Genomic DNA, 22282 nt, shown 5'->3' on the forward strand with positions numbered 1-22282 from the left:
AGTGAATGTTATGTAGATGTGTTTGGATCAACACACTTCATGGATGGGGAAATATTTTACAAGTTGTTAGAAGCAGTGGTTAAAGTGATCTGGAACGGGGCGGAACTGCGTTCCGTCACCTCTAATTGCAGGCGGAACCAGTTCCGCCTCCGCCCAGCCACAGCATCAGGTCCCTGCTGCATTGTGAAGTTGGGTGCAGCCGCCAGCCAATCCCGGCTCGCAGACCGGCTGCAGCACCAATCTAAAGAAGGGGCAGCTTTTTCAAAGTCTGGCGTGAGCCAATCACGGCTCGCGGGCCGCCAGCCAATGAGAAGTTGCCAAGTGGCAGCTTCTCATTAGCTGGAGGGGTGGGAGCCATGAATGGCGCACAATTGGCGCCAGATTCAAAGCTTCTCGCTTCTGGTCACTGTATCAGCTCTTCCCTGCTAGGGGGATCAGAGCAGCTCACTCAGGGCTGGCCCGACCATTATGCAGCGTACGCAGCCGCGTAGAGCACTGCACTGTGCAGAGCGCCACTGCTGCCATTTGTTAGCCATGGATGTCTGGATCCTTCACAGGAGGAGCAGTGGCGTTAAGTTCATCGTGCCCCTACTCTCCTGGCTGGGGGCAGCAGCAGCCTCTTTACATGGCAGCAGTTACAAGCGGCTGGGACTCGGAGTCACTGAGACTCACACACCCCTCTACCAGCCCACAGCCAGGAAAGCGCCACACGCAGCCCACCCAGCGACAGCTCCCCACACACACAGCCCAGCAAAGTCACCACCTCCATGTGCCAGCATGTTAAAACTGGGGACCGAGGAGCAGAGCGCCAGCTGCATGAGCCTGGTCTCAAGAAAAGGATCATCCTGGCAACGGCTATAGTAAGAGTGGCAGTGCCCACACAGCACCCCTCTTCACTCTGACTGGCACACTCCCTTCTCTCTCTGCCTGCCATTTTGTTTCCTAAGTTCTAGCCTCTTCTTTTTCCTCCACAATTCCAATGTGTATCTGTGTGTATATTGTATGTGTTCTTCTCTCCTCCTTTTTCACAGCACACTTCCACTTTTCTCTTCTTTATTGCGTCACATGAACTGGATAGTGAAGCATGTTTGCAGATTTTGAATGAATTCAAGTAAATGCTAGTAGCTCCAAAAGCAATATTCATAGGGTGGGCAGTATGCTGTAGCTAGTTATCTGCCTGTTGGACATCTGTTGCAGCCACTGTGCAGGGCCATAGTAGTAGGGTTAGGCTTGCTGCTTGCTTTCTTGCTTGTATAATCCTACTGTGTGGTGTAATATTAATTACAAGCAATGTACTCAGGGCCGGTCCGACCATTACGCCAGGTACACAGCCATGTAGAGCACCACACTGTGAAGGCAACCGCTACTGTCTTCTCCATCCCCAGACTGCTAGCTGACCATAGTGCCCAGCCCCCAGACGATTGTGCTACTGTGAGGCAGTATTTTGAATTGGGGGTACTTTTGTGTGGCCACGCCCCTTCCTTATGAGACCACACCCCTTTTGCGGCTAAGTGGGAGGGGTCGTGGGGGAGAGGAGTTCCCCCACCTCTCCAGGACCACTTTAAGCCCTGGTTAGAAGACTCTTATACCTTCTCTCTGACACTTTATTTCTGTATTTGCAGAACACCTAGTTCGGTTTTCTGTTCATACAACATTAGTGAGTAGAACATTCATTTTTATAGTGTATATGGAAGGATAACACTACATAAAACCAGCATTGCGCCTTTAATGTACTGTCTCATTTATTTCCTTTTAACTGTAAGCAAATCCCTTCTAGTGATGCTTAATAACTTTTTTCATTCAGGTCTTTGATGTGGATGATGTTCCCACCATGTTTCTCTATGTGTTTGCAGTACCACTTAAGCTGAAAGTGCAACAGAATAAACACAATAATTACCAATGTGTTTTGTAAATACCAAATTTCTTTCTAACAAATATTTAAAATTCCCGCTCTAATATATATTGTAGATGCCTGCACATCTTATTACCATGTGCCATGAATGTGCGCTATACATCGCAAAACACCGCATCCCATAAGAGAAAACAATACACACACACATTATCTGAGTTCCAAAGCTCATCGATGTATATATTTGTTATTAAAAGGATATGTATTCAATATATCACAATGTACAGTACACATATATCACTCTCTCTCTCTCTCTGTAAAATCATGCAGCTAGCAACTGTGTGTCTCTGTAATGTGTTATCTAGTTTGGGGGCGTGCATACATCTAGTCTAAGGGAGGGAACTTTCTCATTCATGATGAGTCACTGTGAAAAGAAAATATGAACTGGCGCTACGTGTTTCTCCAATAATAAAAACTGTGGATAGATTTCAATAAAATAACATGTAATTTATTGATTAACTAAACATCACATACTAAAAACAAGAATGAATTCCAATGTAAACATATGTTTACATTGGAATTCATTCTTGTTTTTAGTATGTGATGTTTAGTTAATTAATAAATTACATGTTATTTTATTGAAATCTATCCACAGTTTTTATTATTGGAGAAACACGTAGCGCCAGTTCATATTTTCTTTTCACAATTTTCTATTGGGACTGGCAATCCCTACTGGCAGCTGTGACAGCGCGTCTGGGCCTGCTTGCTTATGATGAGTCACTGGTTTGTTCGTATGCTAAACAGGTTCAGCCTTGAAGACATCAAAAGGGGCTGGCCGGAGTTTCCTGTCCACCACCTGTTTGGAATGTCTGTTGTCCTAATAACAGTGACTTTAGCTTTCATACATTTAATCATAACTACTTGTTGCAATGTCCTACAACTTAATAACAAGTATCAAATGAATCTACACATTAATCTGCTTGCTTTAATACCAAATACGACAGGTCTACCTTGCTTCGTTCAAATAATACACATACATGACATTACTCCATTATATAATTTTAAATCATTATGATATCTGGCGCTTGATATTATTATAATTATGTGCTGTATGAAATAAGTGTCGAATCCATCTCTGTGGCATGTCCGTGTAAATGCGTGTGTTACCATATATTGCTGTGCTCGCTGCGCGTATTTGCAAGCATAGCGACTTATATGTGTAGAGTCTGTATGTTCTTTCTATGTAATATTTTTGACTTCGACAGTCCACCCTTTGGCAGTAAACAATAACTGCCATCAATTATTAACATAAGAAAAAAAAAAATTTCAGACAATAATCGGTGACCTAGACACAAGTATGTATTCATTTAACAAATCAGACACTTGACTATATTTGGGGAAGACAGGGAGGAGGACGAGACATCCTCTTTATGCACTCAGCGGTCACGGGACCACTGGTTGGGTGTGGGACAACATTCAACCTATAGAGTATGCTGGGACAGTGCTTTGGCCTATAATGTCTGATTTGCAATGAACATTTCACACATACATGTACCTACGTCTTTGTACACTGATGTTTGGATTCAATTGAGGTTCTGATGGGTAGATGAAGAAGACACAAACAAATCATGAAAGTGACATAAATTTTCATGATCTACATATTCCTATCATTTTCTGAACATTGTTTCCATTTCTGGAACGTATGCTAGGTCTGTTTGATAATTGAACAAGGGTTATAAATAGTGTCCTTCCTAAATAACATAAACCTTCGGAGTTCGGGGAGAGCCACTCATAAACCTTTCTTCCACATATATTAATGAGCTCTATATCTGCAATGTGTGAATAGCCATTGTCTGATTGTTCCTGATTACCTCCAAACTCCATAACTACTAGACCTTTGATTTTTCTCTGGCTTTAACAAACTGATCGGCTAATCCTGGGATCCTATAAGGAAATCACTCCTTCCTCCAGAACCAGTTCCAGTCCCACACTTGACTCCTCATAAAAAAACCCTCGCAAAAATAGAATGTCCTGAAAAAAAATGTTTGTCAGCGGGAGAGAGAGAAAAGAGAAATATAACAAAACAACTCTTGTTCATAACAAATCAATTACAATGACTGGTCTTTCTGCAATCCTTTAGTATGCTCAGGTAGTGTTCAACAGTGCCGCCTCTCAGTCTTCACAGAACAGAGTCTCTAGTGATACGAAGTTCTCTTTGCCTTGCTCTTTGAACACACAGTTCAATTGGTACACACAGTTCACTTTGATTTCTGATCATTGTGCGGATCAATCATGACATGAGGTTGTCTTCCAAAAACAACAAAAAAACCACAAATACCAAAACAAAAACAAAAACAAATTTCAAAGAGGGTGATTCATTAAGTGAAGATCTGGGAATGGTTCCGATGCTACATAATACTAGTGGCAGTATCTATGATCACAATAGTACAATTTCAAGCTTTGCTCCTACTTCTAGGGGTACCATTATCTACACACAAATTTCTGCCCAACATCCGTGGCGGCAGGAAATGGCTCTACCCAGTTTGAGAAAACATCACTGCACACCAATACATAACAATAATTCCTAAAGGGTGTTAACTGTACGAAGTCGATTTGTATTTCCTGAAAAGATCTGTCTGCAGGAGGGATATGGGATGGCTCTGTTGTTATTGCCTTACCAATATTCTTCCTCAAGCAAGTAAGACAGGTCATTGCTTTCTCACCTGCATGAGAAGAAAACACTGGTGCACTCCAGTAGGCTCTTACCAGCTTGCACATACCTTCCTTACCCTAGGTAAGTCAGACCATATGCCGCCTCAGCTAGACTTGGGAGATATGCTCTGGGGGCCACTGGCTTTCCATGTCCACCTCTCCAGAGTCCTGGGGACTCCTAACCATACCCCTTCGACTTCCAGACCTCCTTTTCCTGTAGGGAACACAAATTTGTATCTTAATTTAACTGTTGTGTGTTTGCAATGTAGAGTATCATGAGCATAACTAAAAAAAATGAAAAAGAAGAAAAAAAAACATCTCTAGAGGAGAGAAAGAAGAAGAAAATGAAAAAGAAAATGTCTGGTTTGCCATTCACCAACAGGCATATCAGTGTCTATACAAAATTTCCCTTCACCAGTATTCTCATCCTTCCTCCACAATTTGTGCATGACAAGGCACACTGCAGTAATACTGGTGTTGTCATGCTGTTGGGATATACTGGGTTTGGGCAGAAATTCTGAAGGACCTAGGCATGTGGAGTTTGAACTGTAATTGGGTCCATTTATTGTACCACCCTGTGTGAACGCAAAAGATGAAGAGGAAACTGTAGAGAAACAGAATAGAGGTTGGTGACAGGTGAGTTTGTAGAGGTGGAGAAGATTTTATAAATATTTGACAACTGGATTGGGCACTACGGGGAAGTGATTCTCTACTTGGTCTACTCCCCTTAAAAAAAAATTTCTGTGTTTATCGTATCGCTATTGGGACTATCCCAGCCATCAATCCAGTGTCCTGTCCATCCTAAGTTCATAGGGAACCCGGTATCTGTGAGATAATTTCCTCTACCTGTGATGGACATGCATCTAGAACAGTGAAATGTAACATTAGTCTTCGTGGGTGTCTAACATACTTTGTACTTCCTGAGCGGGAGCACATTATATGTATATCATATCTAACAAAGCTCCTGTTAAGTTAATCAGGGGCCATTTCTGCTCGGAAAAAGAAGCAAAAGTTTAGAGGCCCCATCTTAACCCCAGCAAGTTTTGTCAAAGGGTAATGTTGCATTTATTTTGTTCTTCCCATTAGCCGAATCTGTGTTTTCTATATGGCTTATGATTCCTTACTATATGTCCCTTGGTCCCGTCTATGTGTTTAATAATGTGGCTTGTGTTTTCTGTCTAGGGAGTCTATATTGACTATGTGTCCTACTACTCCTACAATCTCTGGCAAAATGCCCTTCCTCCCTACAAGTGTAACATATTATTGACCATTAGGGATCTGGGGTTTGGACTGATGGGTCTTTCCTGTATGTGCTAGTATACTTACCGTCCTCAACCTCTCCACCTGTTGTTCTCTGTGCCTAGCACTATTCTTGTGATGTTCAATAGCACACTCTCTAAGATTGGCTACTGTGACCCCTTTCCAATTTTGCAAAGAAGTCTGCACCCTGCCCTCAATGCCTTATTGAGCCCGTCCATTAGCACAGAGACAGCCACCTCCCATTTGCCGAATTAGTGTTTACCAGTCATCTTATCCAGATGGAGAGTTTTCTATTACTGCAAAAGACAAAAAAAAAAAAGTTTAACAAGCTTCTAGGTCATGCGAAGTATTCATTCAATCCTTCTCATCCCGTATTAAGGGTCTGTACATGGTCCAACAAACATTTCCGAGCTCATCTTGACTAGGGGCATTACTAGGAATGAATACTTCTTATATGGTAACTGAAAGAAATACCCGGGGGTTACCCTGTCTCTGTCCGCTTTCCTACTGGCAAATACTAATGTGCGGACAGGTTTTTCTCCATTTCTGATGGTACTTTCTTGATTTTTTTGTTTTATTTTTGGGTTTTACTGTATATGTACACTAATGATACCATACTTACCAGTTCCACTGGTCTCAGCCACTTCCCCCTCAGGCTACTGCTCTTCTTTTACCGGTTGGATACTCCTCTGTGTGCATGAGAAATGGCTGAAAATAATCAGGTCACCTTCTCCTCCTAAATAAAACTTTAACATTCATTAGAACATATATAGGTTACAGTCATATTTTTCATATTTTTATTATTTTCTATAGTTTGTATGCTGGCCTTAACTGCTTCCACATCTACATAAGGCGGTGTACTTGCATTCTCTTTTTTTCTTCCTACTTGTTTATTGTTGCTACAAGTTCAAACAGTTCTTATATTTCCATTCTTGTCTTATATGACTTTTGTTAGACCTACCACCTGCAATACCTTAGGATCAAACTCACCAACCCCTCTTGCTGCCACAGGTTTAAACAATTTGTATGTCTGACCCTTTGTTTTCTGGATTTTATCAGACATATTTTAATACCTACATTCTGCAGTACCTCTGGCTCAAAGCTGCCCCCCCTAGGGAATGATACCCTATCATTGTCAGTCATACGTACCCATTCGTCACAGTAAACTTCAGCGTGTGGACCATATTTCCCACACATAATAAACCTTGCTGACCCTCTCGGCCGCAATTCTGACCTTCTCGGTCCCAACTCTTCTGCGTGAACCCTGGCTACCATACGTCCCTTAGTTGAGCAACTGGCTCCCATAATTTGTGGGTCTTGCCTTCTTGGCTATTTCCACAAATACCAAAATACTCAATATAAGGCGACGGTGAAAGTTCTCTGAGCGCTTCCACCCACTCTCGCCCACGTTGGCCGGTACTACCATACACTGTCGATAGCGAAGGCGATGTACCCAACTTAGGGCCACTAATTGACCTATATTTACTGGAAGTTTTTAGGAGTAACTTACCCTTTCCAGTAAATATCTGACGTTGGAGATTTTCCTGAGAGAGACCAGCGAAAACTCCCTATGCACTTTTTATACACAAATCACTGTTGCGTATGCTCTACACGACGCTAATGATACCGCGATTTTACGCAAAAGCTCGTAAAAGGGGTATCAAGTAGTGATGAGCGGATTCGGTTTTACTCGGTTTTACTCGGTTTTACTCGGTTCTCAAAACGGCATCTTATTGGCTCACGGATGTCACGTGTTTTGGATAGCCAATAAGATGCCGTTTTGAGAACCGAGTAAAACCGAGTAAAACCGAGTAAAACCGAACCTCACTCATCACTAGTATCAAGTTGCGCTATATATCGCACCCACAAACGCGCGGTCCAATCGCACAACATATAGGTACTTGTTACCTATCCGCCCTACGACCACTGGAATCGAATCCCAAGCTGCAAAACCTCAGCCGGAGCGTATCAAAAACCTATATGGGTCACAAAGTTCACAATTCCCTACCAAGCTCCTGTGTAAGTCTCCTCACGACTTACGTATTCCAATCTATACTAACGTGAGTCAGCCGCCTCACGCCGCCAAGCCTCCACTCACTTGGTGTACCACACGACGGGATCCCGAATTCCCAGGGTTCAATATATTCACTCTTACTTTCACTCACTCAAATATGCTTTGTTTTTCTGTACAGAAAAATTTTCATGCGTTCTCATTGGCAGCTTTACCCCTAGAGGCAATACAGTTTAAACAAAAGTTTTATACTAATCTGCTTAAGAAACCGGATAGTTATGTGCTATTGTAGCATGGCTACTGCCCCAACTTTTAACTGAACAAAAACTATAGTGTAATTTATAGTTATCGTCCATACTCTTACGCACTTTGCGTCTTTTACGCTGCGTGCGCAGTCCTGTACTTTGTCCGAGACACGTGTACAAAACCGTGCGTCTGCAATAAAACAAATCACACAACTCTATAAATGTGAGCAATACTAACTATGGGCCTCATTCCGAGTTGTTCGCTCGCTGCTAATTTTAGCAGAATTGCTAATAGGCTAAAATCCGGCAGTTCTGCGCATGCGTATGCATCTCAGGGCGCACGCGCTAAGCAAATTTACACAAAACTATGCTATTTTACTCACAGGCGAACAAAGCTTTTCAATCGCTCTGCTGATTGACAGGAAGTGGGTGTTTCTGGGCGGAAACTGGCCGTTTTCAGGGAGTGTGCTAAAAAACACAGGCGTGCCAGGTAAAAACGCAGGAGTAGCTGGAGAAACGGAGGAGTGGCTGGTCGGACGCTGGGCGTGTTTGTGACGTCAAACCAGGAACTAAACAGACTGAGGTGATCGCAATCTAGGAGTAGGTCTGGAGCTACTCAGAAACTGCAAGGAAATTGCTTTCGTTAGCAATTCTGCTATGCTAAGATACACTCCCAGAGGGCGGCGGCTTTGTGTTTGCATTTCTGCTAAAAGTAGCTAGCGAGCGAACAACTCGGAATGAGGGCCTATAATCATTCACAAGCACAACCGCTTGTTCTGTGTAACCTTTAACGACAAGGCCAGACCTGCGTGTTGTGCTTTAGATTTACTTCCTTAAATACTGTTATTTCAAATTAACCTATATAGCAATAGCAACAAATGTATCCGATTTCACACAGATCTATAATGACTGCAATAATCTATAATTTAAATGATATGATTCAGATTGGATAGCTATCTTGCAGAACATACACTGATATAAATATACACATAATAATAATTAAAATAATATGATATATATGTATCATTCACTGGCCTTTTATAAGACACCTTAAAGATATGTGCTTTTCTGCTAAAAAAAAAAAAGCAGTTACACAGGTTAATTTGCATTTCAATGGCTATCCTCCCTAGTAAGCAGATTCTACAATTCTTGGAAGGAAAAAAAAAAAAAAACTCTTTCTTTCCTTTTTCTATCTGTGTGCAACCCCCCACTTTGGCCCTCATTCCGAGTTGTTCGCTCGCTAGCTGCTTTTAGCAGCTTTGCACACGCTAAGCCGCCGCCTACTGTGAGTGTATTTTAGCATAGCAGAATTGCGAACGAAAGATTAGCAGAATTGCGTTTAGAAATTTCTTAGCAGTTTCTGAGTAGCTCGATACTTACTCTGCCACTGCGATCAGTTCAGTCAGTTTCGTTCCTGGTTAGACGTCACAAACACACCCAGCGTTCACCAAGACACTCCCCCGTTTCTTCAGACACTCCCGCGTTTTTCCCAGAAACGGCTGCGTTTTTTCGCACACACCCATAAAACGGCTAGTTTCCGCCCAGAAACACCCACTTCCTGTCAATCACACTCCGATCACCAGAACGAAGAGATTTCTTCGTTAAGCCGTGAGTAAAATACCAAACTTTTTATCAAATTTACTTGACGCAGGCGCACTGGGAACGTTGCGCAGTTTGCGACTAATCGCACCGATGCGAAGAAAAATAACGAACAACTCGGAATGAGGGCCTTTATGTAAAGTAATTACGCACAGACAAGAAGGGAAAAAACAAAACAAAAAAACCCCCACTTATCTCACCATTTACTCTCACTGGGCCCAGTTGAAACTATTTGTAATTGACTATGGCATGGGTTAAATAAATGCATTGGTAACACATAAATGGTGCTTGATGTGACAAAGGAAATTTTTGATTTCGACAGTTTGTCTTATTAAAATCCTTTATTAAAAATGACATTGATTGACTGTAGAGTAGGGTATTTACAGAATAGCTTCTTAAAGGCTCATCAGGATGATCATCTGAGGTAGGCTAGGAAGGCTTTTAAGGGAAAATATACTAACCAGGTTTTCATTTTTGGCACTGTGGAAATCACCGCACAATGGGGGTCATTCCGAGTTGATCGTAGCCCTGCAAAATTTTGCAGGGCTATGATCATGACAGTAGACATGCGGAGGGACGCCCAGCACAGGGCTATCCCGCCCCGCATGTCAGTGCCGCCACTCCACAGAAGTGCAAAAGTATCGCACAGCGGCGCAGCTTTAGCGTGCTGGCGGGAGCTACTCGTCGCTCCCCGGCCCGCAGCGACTGCGTGTCACGTCACGCAGCCACTGCGGCCCGCCCCCCGCACGGTCCGGCCACTCCTGCGTTGGTCGGACTGCGCCCCCATAACGGTGGCCAAACTCCGCCGTGCCGCCCCCTTCCGCCCAGCGACCGCCTCTGCCTATCAATCAGGCAGAGGCGATCACAGGGAAACGACGGCCTTCGGCCTTCCGGCATGCGCCGGCGCACTGCGGTGCCAGCACATGCGCAATTCTGACCTGATTGCTGCGCTGCGATAAACTGCAGCGAGCGATCGGGTCGGAATGACCCCCAATGCCAGTAGATTTATTACCCTGTGGTTTGGAGAGTGAAAACTGAAACCATTGGAGAAATGTAATAGTTTCAATACCCCTACATTGCATCTCAGATGATTTAGCGTAAACCGCATGGCATGACCTGAGGGAAAATACAGCTATTGTTTGCATTCTGGTTTTTCCCACACACAAATACAGTACAGGCAAAAAGAAACACACCATGGTGAGACAGAAGGAGAGGAAGAGTGAGACGCAGTAAGAACTAGGGGATGGGACAGATTCATATGCATGTTTGGAAAAAGTAACACAAATGAAAAAGTGACAAAAGACACTGACAATACACACAAACATGAAAGATGGAGCGAGCGGTGGGCTGAAGACAAATTGTAAATCAAAGGCAATTGCCACTAGGGCTAGTACCTTTTTTTATTTATTTCAACATTAAGGGGTCTATTTACTAAGCCTTGGATGGAGATAAAGTCACTGGAGATAAATGACTGGCCAATCAGCTCCTAACTGTCATTTTTCAAACCCAGCCTGTGGCATAGCTGTAAGGAGCCGATTGGTTGGTATTTTATCTCCAGCGACTTTATCTCCATCCAAGGCTTAGTAAATAGACCCCTAAATCTTTATTGATATTATTCAAGTAAAACAAAGGGATACAGAAAAGAAATGGGGGTAACAATAGGGGGAAAACAAAAACACAGGGAGGGATAGGGGAGACAGGTCATCAACAGGCAGCAGATAAAAAACACAAATTGCAGCATATAAATCAAGCATCTGAGTCCCCCGTCAGGGGTTCATTTAAATTGAAAGGAGGAGAGGGGCTCCGTGAAGTAGGGCAGGGATATCACCTTTTGATTGCGAGAGACATGACCTCAGCATCTCATTTTATTTGTAAATTTTCAAGCCATTTTCTTATCATTACTAATTATGACTGGAATATGTTTTTTTGGTTTCTTATTTATAGATATACCCCCACTTATTCATCGTAGCCTAGCACCATACTGCCTGTCTGACATGGCATGAAGATAAGAAAGAGCTGGTTGGTTGATACTTTATCTCCATCCACTTTATCTCTCTCCAAGGCTTAGTACATAAACCCCTTAAGGCCAGTACTCACTGGTCGATGCGGGAGAGATGTGTGCTGAGCGAACCGCTCAGCACACATCTCTCCCGCCGCTCAGCACAGCGCAATGTGTGCTGAGCGTGCGGGGGGAGACGGGGGTGCCGCTCATTTCACCCAGCGGGTGAAATGAGCGACCTGTAGATTGGCCTGCATGGCAGGCCAATCTAGCACCAGCGATAGCAATGCGCGGGGCTACGCATCGCTATCGCTGTGGGGGCTACACACGGAGCGATCCTGCTTAAAAGCTAAGCAATCTAGTCAGATTGCTTAGATTTTAAGCAGGGATCGCTCCGTGAGTACCCCCCTTAAGTGTCACTCAGTTGTGACTTCTAAAACTTTATCTAAAAAACAGTTTGAACATAAAAGGCAAAGTTTATAATGTTACACTTAATTTTTTTATAATTAGATTTCCAAGCTCATAGTGTCTTTCTTCTTGGGCTGCAAGCTAGCAGTTCCTAGGTAGAAAAACAACCCATACATCAGTACATGTGTGTGTATATATATATATATATATATATATATATATATATGGGTTGTCTTCAGTTTGCCGGATGTCGGGGTCCTGGCGCACAGTATACCGGAGGGAGAATAGATAGTCCCGCAAGGAGCTCATTTGCGCTCGCCACGCTGTCGGTATGCCGGCGGTCGGGAATCCACATCCTGTTTGCTACGGCTACCTCTATTAGTTGGAGTACTGTAAGGCTCAGTCTTAGGTCCTCTGTATACTCAAAGCTACCTATCTTCTCCAGATTTGTCACCATCGGTATAGGACCATGTCACTGAATGCCTTTCAGCCATCTTGGATGTCATCTCGCCACCTCAAACTTAATATGTGCAAAACAGAATTAATTATATTTCCACCGGCCAATAGTAGTTACCAACCTGATAACTCTATCACTGTTGATCTCAACATTCATCCCTACCCCACAAGCTCGCTGCCTAGGTATCATTCTTGACTCTGAACTGTGCTTTGTTCCCCACATTCAATCTGTCTCCAAATCATGTTACATACATCTAAGAAACATATCCAAAACATTACCATATCTTACACAAGACACTGCAAAAACTAATCCATGCTCTCATTATCTCCCGCATTGATTATTGCATTAGTATCCTTACTGGTCTTCCCACGCATTACTTGCTCCCACTCAAAATTACAAGACTTTTTCCAGGCTGCACCCACTCTGTGGAATGCCCACTCATGCGCAATAAGACTCACCTGTAGTCTCCAAACCTTCAAGCGTTCCTAGAAAACTCCCCTCTTCAAACAAGCTTATCAAATTCCGGACCCATCCACATAACCTTCAATGGCTCCCTATCTAATTACATAACCTCTGTACAGTACACACATAACATCACGTATTTTGTCTTTCTTCACTTACATACTCCTGACCATTGGCCAACTTTGCCGTGTGACTATATCATGGAGCCCATTAAGAACCTTTGCAGTCTGCTGGACCATTATGCAATAGATAGCACCTTATCCTTGTGTATCTATGCCTATTTTCCGATAGATTGTAAGCTTACGAGCTGGGCATTCCTACCTCAATGTCTGTCTGTTATTTCCCAGTTTTTTTCTATAACTGTTGTTCCAATTGTAAAGCGTAATATGTTGTGCTAATAATTAATAATAAAATAAATAAGATAGCTTCAGAGAAATATCTCCCTGTGGAGGGCTACATAAGGTCTAGAATGCAGTGTTCACGTACTACAGAATATGCTGTCACTTTATTACCTGTTATGTTCTGGGGAATACTAGCTGTTTCTTGCAAATGGTACAAATGAAACATTGCAATATATAACTGTTCTTACATTGTCTAAATGTGTGTACACATATACAGTCAAAATCATTAGGAAAGTTAGTGCATATTGCACCGTGTGTACACAGCTTGTGATGCCGATGCGCGATCCCGTGGGATAGTCATTGCAAGCAAAAATAGACTGTATGTATAATCCAAAACAGAGAATATATGTAAACATAATACATATTTATTTTGTCTCCTAATTAAGGCTTATAGCATTGGGACTTTGGCTCTTCGTGACTGTCACTACGGGCACAAACGAGACAGGTAAGACTTGGCTTGCTTATCTATAAAAGTAAATTACATATGTTGCTAGGATTAAGATTCATTTTTCTTTTGTCATTCATTCCAGCTACCCCCAGTTATATATTCTACTGCATGTTGCTTATTGGTACTGTTTGCCCGGTTTTCTGCACCTCTGTATGGAAATTACAATTTATATATCTTATTTAGCCACATAAAAGAAAAAGGCCAAATTCTATTACACTACTGATGAACCATTCAAACACAGCTCTCAAGTGTTCTTTAGTGCCCATGGAGCAAACCCTGCCAGGCAAGTAGAGTGGGTGTGGGTTGATAGACAGTGTCTAGTTAGACAGTCAATAGATAGACACCATATGTTAGACAGACATTAGGTCGACAGGGTCAAAAGGTCGACATGAAAAATGTAGACAGTACAAAAGGTCTACAGAGACAAAAAGTCGACATGGTCAAAAGGTCGACATGAAAATGGTCAACACCAGAGGCATAACTAGGGTTTTTGGAGCCCAGGGCAAGATCAATAATGGCGCCCCCCCCCCCCCCCCCCCCGCCCCCCCCCAAAAAAAAAAAAAATTTTTTTAAATAAAAATAATAAATTAATAAAATGATAATAAAAAAAAAATACAAAAGGAAAGTATGTGCAGGCGCCACCGGTGTCACTGCATATAAAGATGTCAGGGTGTGTGTGTATGTATGTGTATGTATGTGTATGTAGGTGCAGTGGTCGAAGTTGAATTTTTTAAGGTGGAATGAAAGAGTGCAGATAGCAATTATGCGCGCGCCGAAGGCGCGCGCGCGCCGGAAAAGGGGCGTGGTCACTCAAAAGGGGCGTGTCCTTCAGTGTAGTAGGACCCCTTATACTATCTAGTACTGGTGCCCCTTTGACATTATAGCACACGGTATGAGCCGAAATTCACATTATAGCACACAGTATGAGCCGAAATTCACATTGCCCCACACGGCATGAGCCGAAATTCACATTATAGCACACAGTATGAGCCGAAATTCACATTACAGCACACGGAATGAGCCAAAATTCACATTACCCCACATAGTATGAGCCGAAATTCACATTATAGCACACGGTATGAGCCAAAATTCACGTTACAGCACATGATATGAGCCAAAATTCCCATTATAGAGTTAGGGGATCCTACCCCCAGAATTAACATGGCCTGTGGGGCACTATGATGAGGGGAGCCCACCCCCTTAATAGACTAATTGCAGAGTTTAGCAGCGGAAGGGCTGCAGCGGTTTCTCACCCCAAGCTGCGGCGCTTCTGCCACCTCCGACACTCCACATCTTCGGCACCACCCAGGATGCAGAGCACCGCACCGGGTATGCACCCTTTTCAGTGTGGTCTGCTGCGCTCCGAAGGGGTTCTTGTTTCATGCTGCAGGATCCCGATGTGCGCCTTCCTCCCCGCTGTTACTGTCATGGTAAGCATTAGTATCGTTTACCGCAGAGGCCATTTTCTGAGGCATATGTGTTAAACCTCAGGAACTGAGATGCCCTTCTCACCATATAGCTGTGTGGCCGAGCCGGGCGGGGGGACAGCCAGCAGCAGCATGCCGGATATCAGCAGCAGAGGGTGCGGGCTGTACATACTTGAGGCAGCTGGATATTCAACAGTGCTGAAAGCCTCCGGAGCCCGCACCCCCGGAGCTGCAGTACACCAGCAGAGGACACCCATCCCCCGAACCCTGCGTAGCCCAAAGCCGGAGATCAGCAGCATGTTGAACGCGGAAGCAGAAGCTGCTTATTGCCGGTCAGCATGCTGCTGATCTCCGGCTTTGGGCTCCGCACGTGCATTACAGCCCCCACCCTCGGCTGCTGATATCCGGCATGCTGCCCCTGCTGCTGGCTTTCCACCCGCCCGGCTCGCCCACCCAGCTGGATGGTGAGTGAGAAGGGCATCTCAGTGCCCGTGGTTTAATACATATCTGTCTTCGGTAAATGGCCATTAGTACATCCCACACACACTGAGTACACACACACAGACTTGCCACCCCCAAATCCTACACACACCCACTCAGACTACACACACACATTCTCATACTTTCCTCTCCCCCACACACTGGACTGCAAAAATTTACACACACTGACACTGTTCCACACACACAATTAACACACACTCACACTGTCCCACACACACAATTAACACACACGCACACTGTCCCACACACCAGTGGCATGCGGTGAGGTCAGTGGCGTGCGGTGAGGCACTACAGCCATAATGTCCGCCGAATCCTGCCGATGACCCCTACCGCCACCGAGCCAATGCCCGCCACTGCCTCTGAGCCGATGCCCGCTGCCACCACCAATGGCTTACAAACTCGCCCACCATCAACTGACCCAGCCCTCCGCCACTAATTTGCAACTCAGTCCAAAGCCGCCAATGCCCGCTGCATGCCTGCTCATCATACTTGTGATATATTGTACATTTTTATAGAAAAAATTAATAATTAGTGTTTGGGACTGGGAAGGGAGTGGGAGGAGGACATGAATGCAATTTTGTTGTCCAGGGTTTCCATTAACTTAATGGAGAAGGGTCTGAATGGGTTAAAAATGTAAAAAAAAAACTGCGTGAGGTCCCCCTCCTAAGTATAACCAGCCTCGGGCTCTTTGAGCCGGTCCTGGTTGTTTAAATACTGGGAAAAAATTGGACAGTGGTTCCCCGTATTTAGACAACCAGCATCGGGCTCTTAGTCCGGTCCTGGTTCCAAAAATACGGGGGACAAAAGATGTAGGGGTCCCCCCGTATTTTTAAAACCAGCACCGGGCTCCACTAGCCAGGGACATAATGCCACAGCCGGGGGACACATTTATGTAGGTCCCTGCGGCCGTGGCATTACCCCCCCCCCAACTAGTCACCACTGGCCGGGGTTCCCTGGAGGAGTGGGGACCCCTTAAATCAAGGGGTCACCCCCCCTCCAGGCACCAAAGGGCCAGGGGTGAAGCCCGAGGCTGTCCCCCCCATCCGTGGGCTGTGGATGGGAGGCTGATAACCATGTAAGTAAAAAAAGAATATTGTTTTTTGTTGAGGAACTACAAGGTCCAGAAAGCCTCCCCCGCTTGCTGGTACTTGGAGAACCTCAAGTACCAACATGCAGGGAAATAACGGGCCCGCCGGTACCTGTAGTTCTACAACAGAAAAAATACCCAAATAAAAACACAACTCACACACCGTGACAGTAAAAATTTATTAAAGCACACTGACACACTCACACATACTTACCTATATCCCACGCCGGTCACGTCCACTTGTCCAGTAGAATCCAATAGGGGTAGCTGTAAAAATGAGAGACACATTACTTACCTACATCCCACGCCGGTCACGTCCACTTGTCCAGTAGAATCCAGTAGGGGAATCTGTAAAAATGAGAGACAGATTACTTACCTACATCCCACGCCGGTCACGTCCACTTGTCCAGTAGAATCCAATAGGGGTACCTGTGAAAATGAGAGAGAGATTACTTACCTACATCCCACGCCGATCACGTCCACTTGTCCAGTAGAATCCAATAGGGGTACCTGTAAAAATGAGAGACAGATTACTTACCTACATCCCACGCTGGTCACGTCCACTTGTCCAGTAGAATTCAATAGGGGTACCTGTAAAAATGAGAGACAGATTACTAACCTACATCCCACGCCGGTCACGTCCACTTGTCCAGTAGAATCCAATAGGGGTAGCTGTAAAAATGAGAGACACATTACTTACCTACATCCCACGCCGGTCACGTCCACTTGTCCAGTAGAATCCAGTAGGGGAATCTGTAAAAATGAGAGACAGATTACTTACCTACATCCCACGCCGGTCACGTCCACTTGTCCAGTAGAATCCAATAGGGGTACCTGTGAAAATGAGAGAGAGATTACTTACCTACATCCCACGCCGATCACGTCCACTTGTCCAGTAGAATCCAATAGGGGTACCTGTAAAAATGAGAGACAGATTACTTACCTACATCCCACGCTGGTCACGTCCACTTGTCCAGTAGAATTCAATAGGGGTACCTGTAAAAATGAGAGACAGATTACTTACCTACATCCCACGCTGGTCACGTCCACTTGTCCAGTAGAATCCAGTAGGGGAATCTGTAAAAATGAGAGACAGATTACTTACCTACATCCCACGCTGGTCACGTCCACTTGTCCAGTAGAATCCAGTAGGGGAATCTGTAAAAATGAGAGACAGATTACTTACCTACATCCCACGCCGGTCATGTCCACTTGTCCAGTAGAATCCAATAGGGGTACCTGTAAAAATGAGAGATAGATTACTTACCTACATCCAACGCCGGTCACGTCCACTTGTCCAGTAGAATCCAATAGGGGTACCTGTAAAAATGAGAGACAGATTACTTACCTACATCCCACGCCGATCACGTCCACTTGTCAAGTAGAATCCAATAGGGGTACCTGTAAAAATGAGAGACAGATTACTTACCTACATCCCACGCTGGTCACGTCCACTTGTCCAGTAGAATCCAGTAGGGGAATCTGTAAAAATGAGAGACAGATTACTTACCTACATCCCACGCCGGTCACGTCCACTTGTCCAGTAGAATTCAATAGGGGCACCTGTAAAAATGAGAGACAGATTACTTACCTACATCCCACGCCGGTCACGTCCACTTGTCCAGTAGAATCCAATAGGGGTACCTGTGAAAATGAGAGAGAGATTACTTACCTACATCCCACGCCGATCACGTCCACTTGTCCAGTAGAATCCAATAGGGGTACCTGTAAAAATGAGAGACAGATTACTTACCTACATCCCACGCTGGTCACGTCCACTTGTCCAGTAGAATCCAGTAGGGGAATCTGTAAAAATGAGAGACAGATTACTTACCTACATCCCACGCCGGTTACGTCCACTTGTCCAGTAGAATCCAATAGGGGTACCTGTAAAAATGAGAGACAGATTACTTACCGACATCCCACGCTGGTCACGTCCACTTGTCCAGTAGAATCCAATAGGGGTACCTGTAAAAATTAAAATGATACTTACAAACTGCAATCCACAGGAGGAGAGAGAGAGAGAGAGAGAGAGAGAGGGGGGGGGGGGGAGAGACTAACCTGCTGCTGCTGGGGAGACCGGCACACACTGCAGGGCCACGACGGGAGGACGGAGCCGGCGGAGGAGGGGGAGAGCCGCACACCGCCGCTCCTGTCAGCGGCAGCGGAGGAGGACGGGGCGCACACTACAGACGCCAATAACCGCCGGGACAATTAACACACACACACAATTAACACACGCACACTGTCCCACACACAATTAACACACACGCACACACACTGTCCCACACACACAAATAACACACACGCACACTGTCCCACACACACAAATAACACACACGCACACTGTCCCACACACACAATTAACAAACACGCACTGTCCCACACACACACAATTAACACACTCACACTGTCCCACACACACACACTTAACACACGCACACTGTCCCACACACACACAATTAACACACACGCACACTGTCCCACACACACACAATTAATACACACGCACACTGTCCCACACACACACAATTAACACACGCACACTGTCCCACACACACACACACACACACACAATTAACACACACTCAAACTGTCCCACACACACACACAATTAACACACTCACACTGTCCCACACACACACACACAATTAACACACTCACACTGTCCCACACATACACAATTAACACACACGCACACTGTCCCACACACACACAATTAACACGCACTCAAAACTGTCCCACACACACAATTAACACACTCACACTGTCACACACACACACACAATTAACAAACATGCACTGTCCCACACACACAATTAACACACTCACACTGTCACACACACACACAATTAACACACACACACTGTCCCACACACACACAATTAACACACGCACACTGTCACACACACACACAATTTACACACACTCAAACTGTCCCACACACACAATTAACACACTCACACTGTCCCACACACACACAATTAACACACACGCACTGTCCCACACACAACACACACTGTCCGACACACACACAATTAAAACACACACACTTAACACACACACACACAAAATGTCCCGCACCCCCTTCCCGCTCACCTGCACTCACTGCTGTTCAGGGGCCGCACGCCCCCCCGAGGTCGCGCACGCGCATGCGCGCACCTCCGCGGTCGCGGTCGCGCACGCGATCGCGTACACAGTCACTTTGCAGGGGGGAGTAGGGGCCGGGAGGCTCCTGGCTGCCGCTGCCTGTCTATTGTGACAGGCTCAGCAGCCGGGGAGACAGGGAAAGCGCCGCGGGTAGCGCCGGCGGAATCCCTGAAGCATGGGGCGAGTGGGCAGTGCAGGTGCCGGTGGCGCCCCCCTCTGTTGGGGCTGCCATGTCGCCCAGGGCACGTGCCCTGCTCGCCCCGTGCTAGATACGCCTCTGGTCAACACAAAAAAGATAGACACCATGTTTTTTGCATTTTTGTTGTTTGTGTGGATAGTTTTGTCATCTGGGACCCCCAATTGTGAAAAGGCATACCCTCGCGGGGCTCGCTTTGCTCGCCTCGCTGCACTCGCCACAAGGTTTATAACCAACTCTATGCCGAGATGGCTAGAGAAGGTATGAAATAGTCCAAAAACATGTTAAAAAAATAGACAAATGGTTTTTTAATTATTTATGTCAACCATTTGCATGTTGACCTTTTGACCCTGTCGACCTTTTGACCCTATCGACTTTTTGTACTGTCTACCTTTTTCATGTTGACCTTTTGACCCTGTCGACCTAATGTCTGTCTAACATATGGTGTCTATCTATTGACTGTCTAACTAGACACTGTCTATTTATCAACCGGATACCAAACAGAGCACATAAGTAGTGAGTAACTATGCAGCCACACAAAGCACCTGTATGATACTATGGTAAGCCCAAGTGCCTATCCAGAGAAGGCCCTAGAAATACAAACTGTTCCACAAGACATCAACAAGGGCAAAGTCGCCTTCTGACTTTATTGCCAAGCCCCTTTAATACACCATGCAACCTGAGTGATATTATATTATACTTTTTATTGTATTTGCAGAAAATATTTAGTGGAATGGGGTACGGGAAGGGGGATAAAAATAGAAGAAGGAAAGGGTAGGTAGGTATAAGCAATGTAGTTCAAGGTAAAATAACAATGAATGCATCATACATATAGTTGATTCCAGTGTCGGACTGGTGTATGAAGGGCCCATCGGGAGGGGGGGGGGGGGTACAGTAATAGGGGCCCATGCTTAGAGTCTTGGCAAACCATTTGTGAGTGCATAGTCTGGGTCTCTAGATAAATATATACAGTAAATACTGCTAGTGCATGCATGATTATGTACCAGACTAATACCCACAATGTACTGTAGAAAATACACCATCGTACTGTGCAGTATAATGTAACATATGTGTAATATACAACTGAAGAGCACAGTCTGGAACCTGATCCCATGAAGAGGGGGTGGGGCCCACCGATGGTTTCCCCTGTACCCTGAATCTCATGTACACATGAATGAACCCTGAAAGATGAGCTACTGTATGTCTGAATGGAATGCACTGTTATATTCTACTGTCCATAAAGAAAGTAAAGAAGGGGAGATGTGAAGACATCTCTAGGTCGTTACTCCCATCAGAGTTATGAATAAATTATATATTTTTTCTCATATGGAGTAGTGGAAGAGGTAGTGACAAGCCACCTTCAATCTTGGTGGCATTTATTATGTTCCAAATTACTCTCTTTGTTTGTTTTGGTATGTCTGGTATGAGTTCTAATAAGCGGGAATATGAGAGAAGCAAGCAAATCTATGTTGGGAATATTACCAGTATATATAAGGACTCTCATCTAAAATCTATGTTGGGAATATTATATATAAGGACTCTTAACTAAAATCTATGTTGGGAATATTATATATAAGGACTCTTAACTAAAATCTATGTTGGGAATATTATATATAAGGACTCTTAGCTAAACTCTATGTTGGGAATATTGTATATAAGAATATTATATATAAGGACTCTTCCTACATTGTAGTTTACTTCTGGCATTTATACAAAATGTTGGGCAGGGTATCCTCCCATCTGCTGAGCCCAGAAATGTATCATTGTATCGTCTAATGGGAATGGGGTACCATCTTCAGTGTACTCTGATAGAAGATGGAGGATGCTATGTTAGCTGTGATCCGTATCAGTGTTAGTATGGTTTACATACTAACACTATGGAGGGGAAACCGCACATGTGCAGAAGCTGTACAATTCCATTCATATCTGAATCAGGACTTTTGTGTTCTATATCACTTTCTTAGAAGTGGGAATTATGTGACCTTTGTAGGAGGCAAGGATAAGACATACTTGCAATAACCAACAATTGTGCTCCTACATGCAGATAAACAGATTTAAAAAAAGATCAGT

At 44.5% G+C, this 22282-nt stretch overlaps 1 protein-coding gene across 1 annotated transcript in view; it reads left to right on the forward strand.

Annotated features, from left to right (window-relative positions):
• NCAN (neurocan) overlaps positions 1 to 22282 on the forward strand; it is a 325807-nt gene that overhangs the window by 69051 nt on the left and 234474 nt on the right. The window contains exon 2 of the mRNA XM_063954781.1: positions 13790 to 13848. Coding sequence (XP_063810851.1) covers positions 13790 to 13848 — 59 coding nt within the window. The remainder of the gene's footprint in view (positions 1 to 13789; positions 13849 to 22282) is intronic.

This window comes from Pseudophryne corroboree, chromosome 1 (genome assembly GCF_028390025.1).
Source record: "Pseudophryne corroboree isolate aPseCor3 chromosome 1, aPseCor3.hap2, whole genome shotgun sequence".
In the NCBI taxonomy this organism is placed as follows: Eukaryota; Metazoa; Chordata; class Amphibia; order Anura; family Myobatrachidae; genus Pseudophryne; species Pseudophryne corroboree.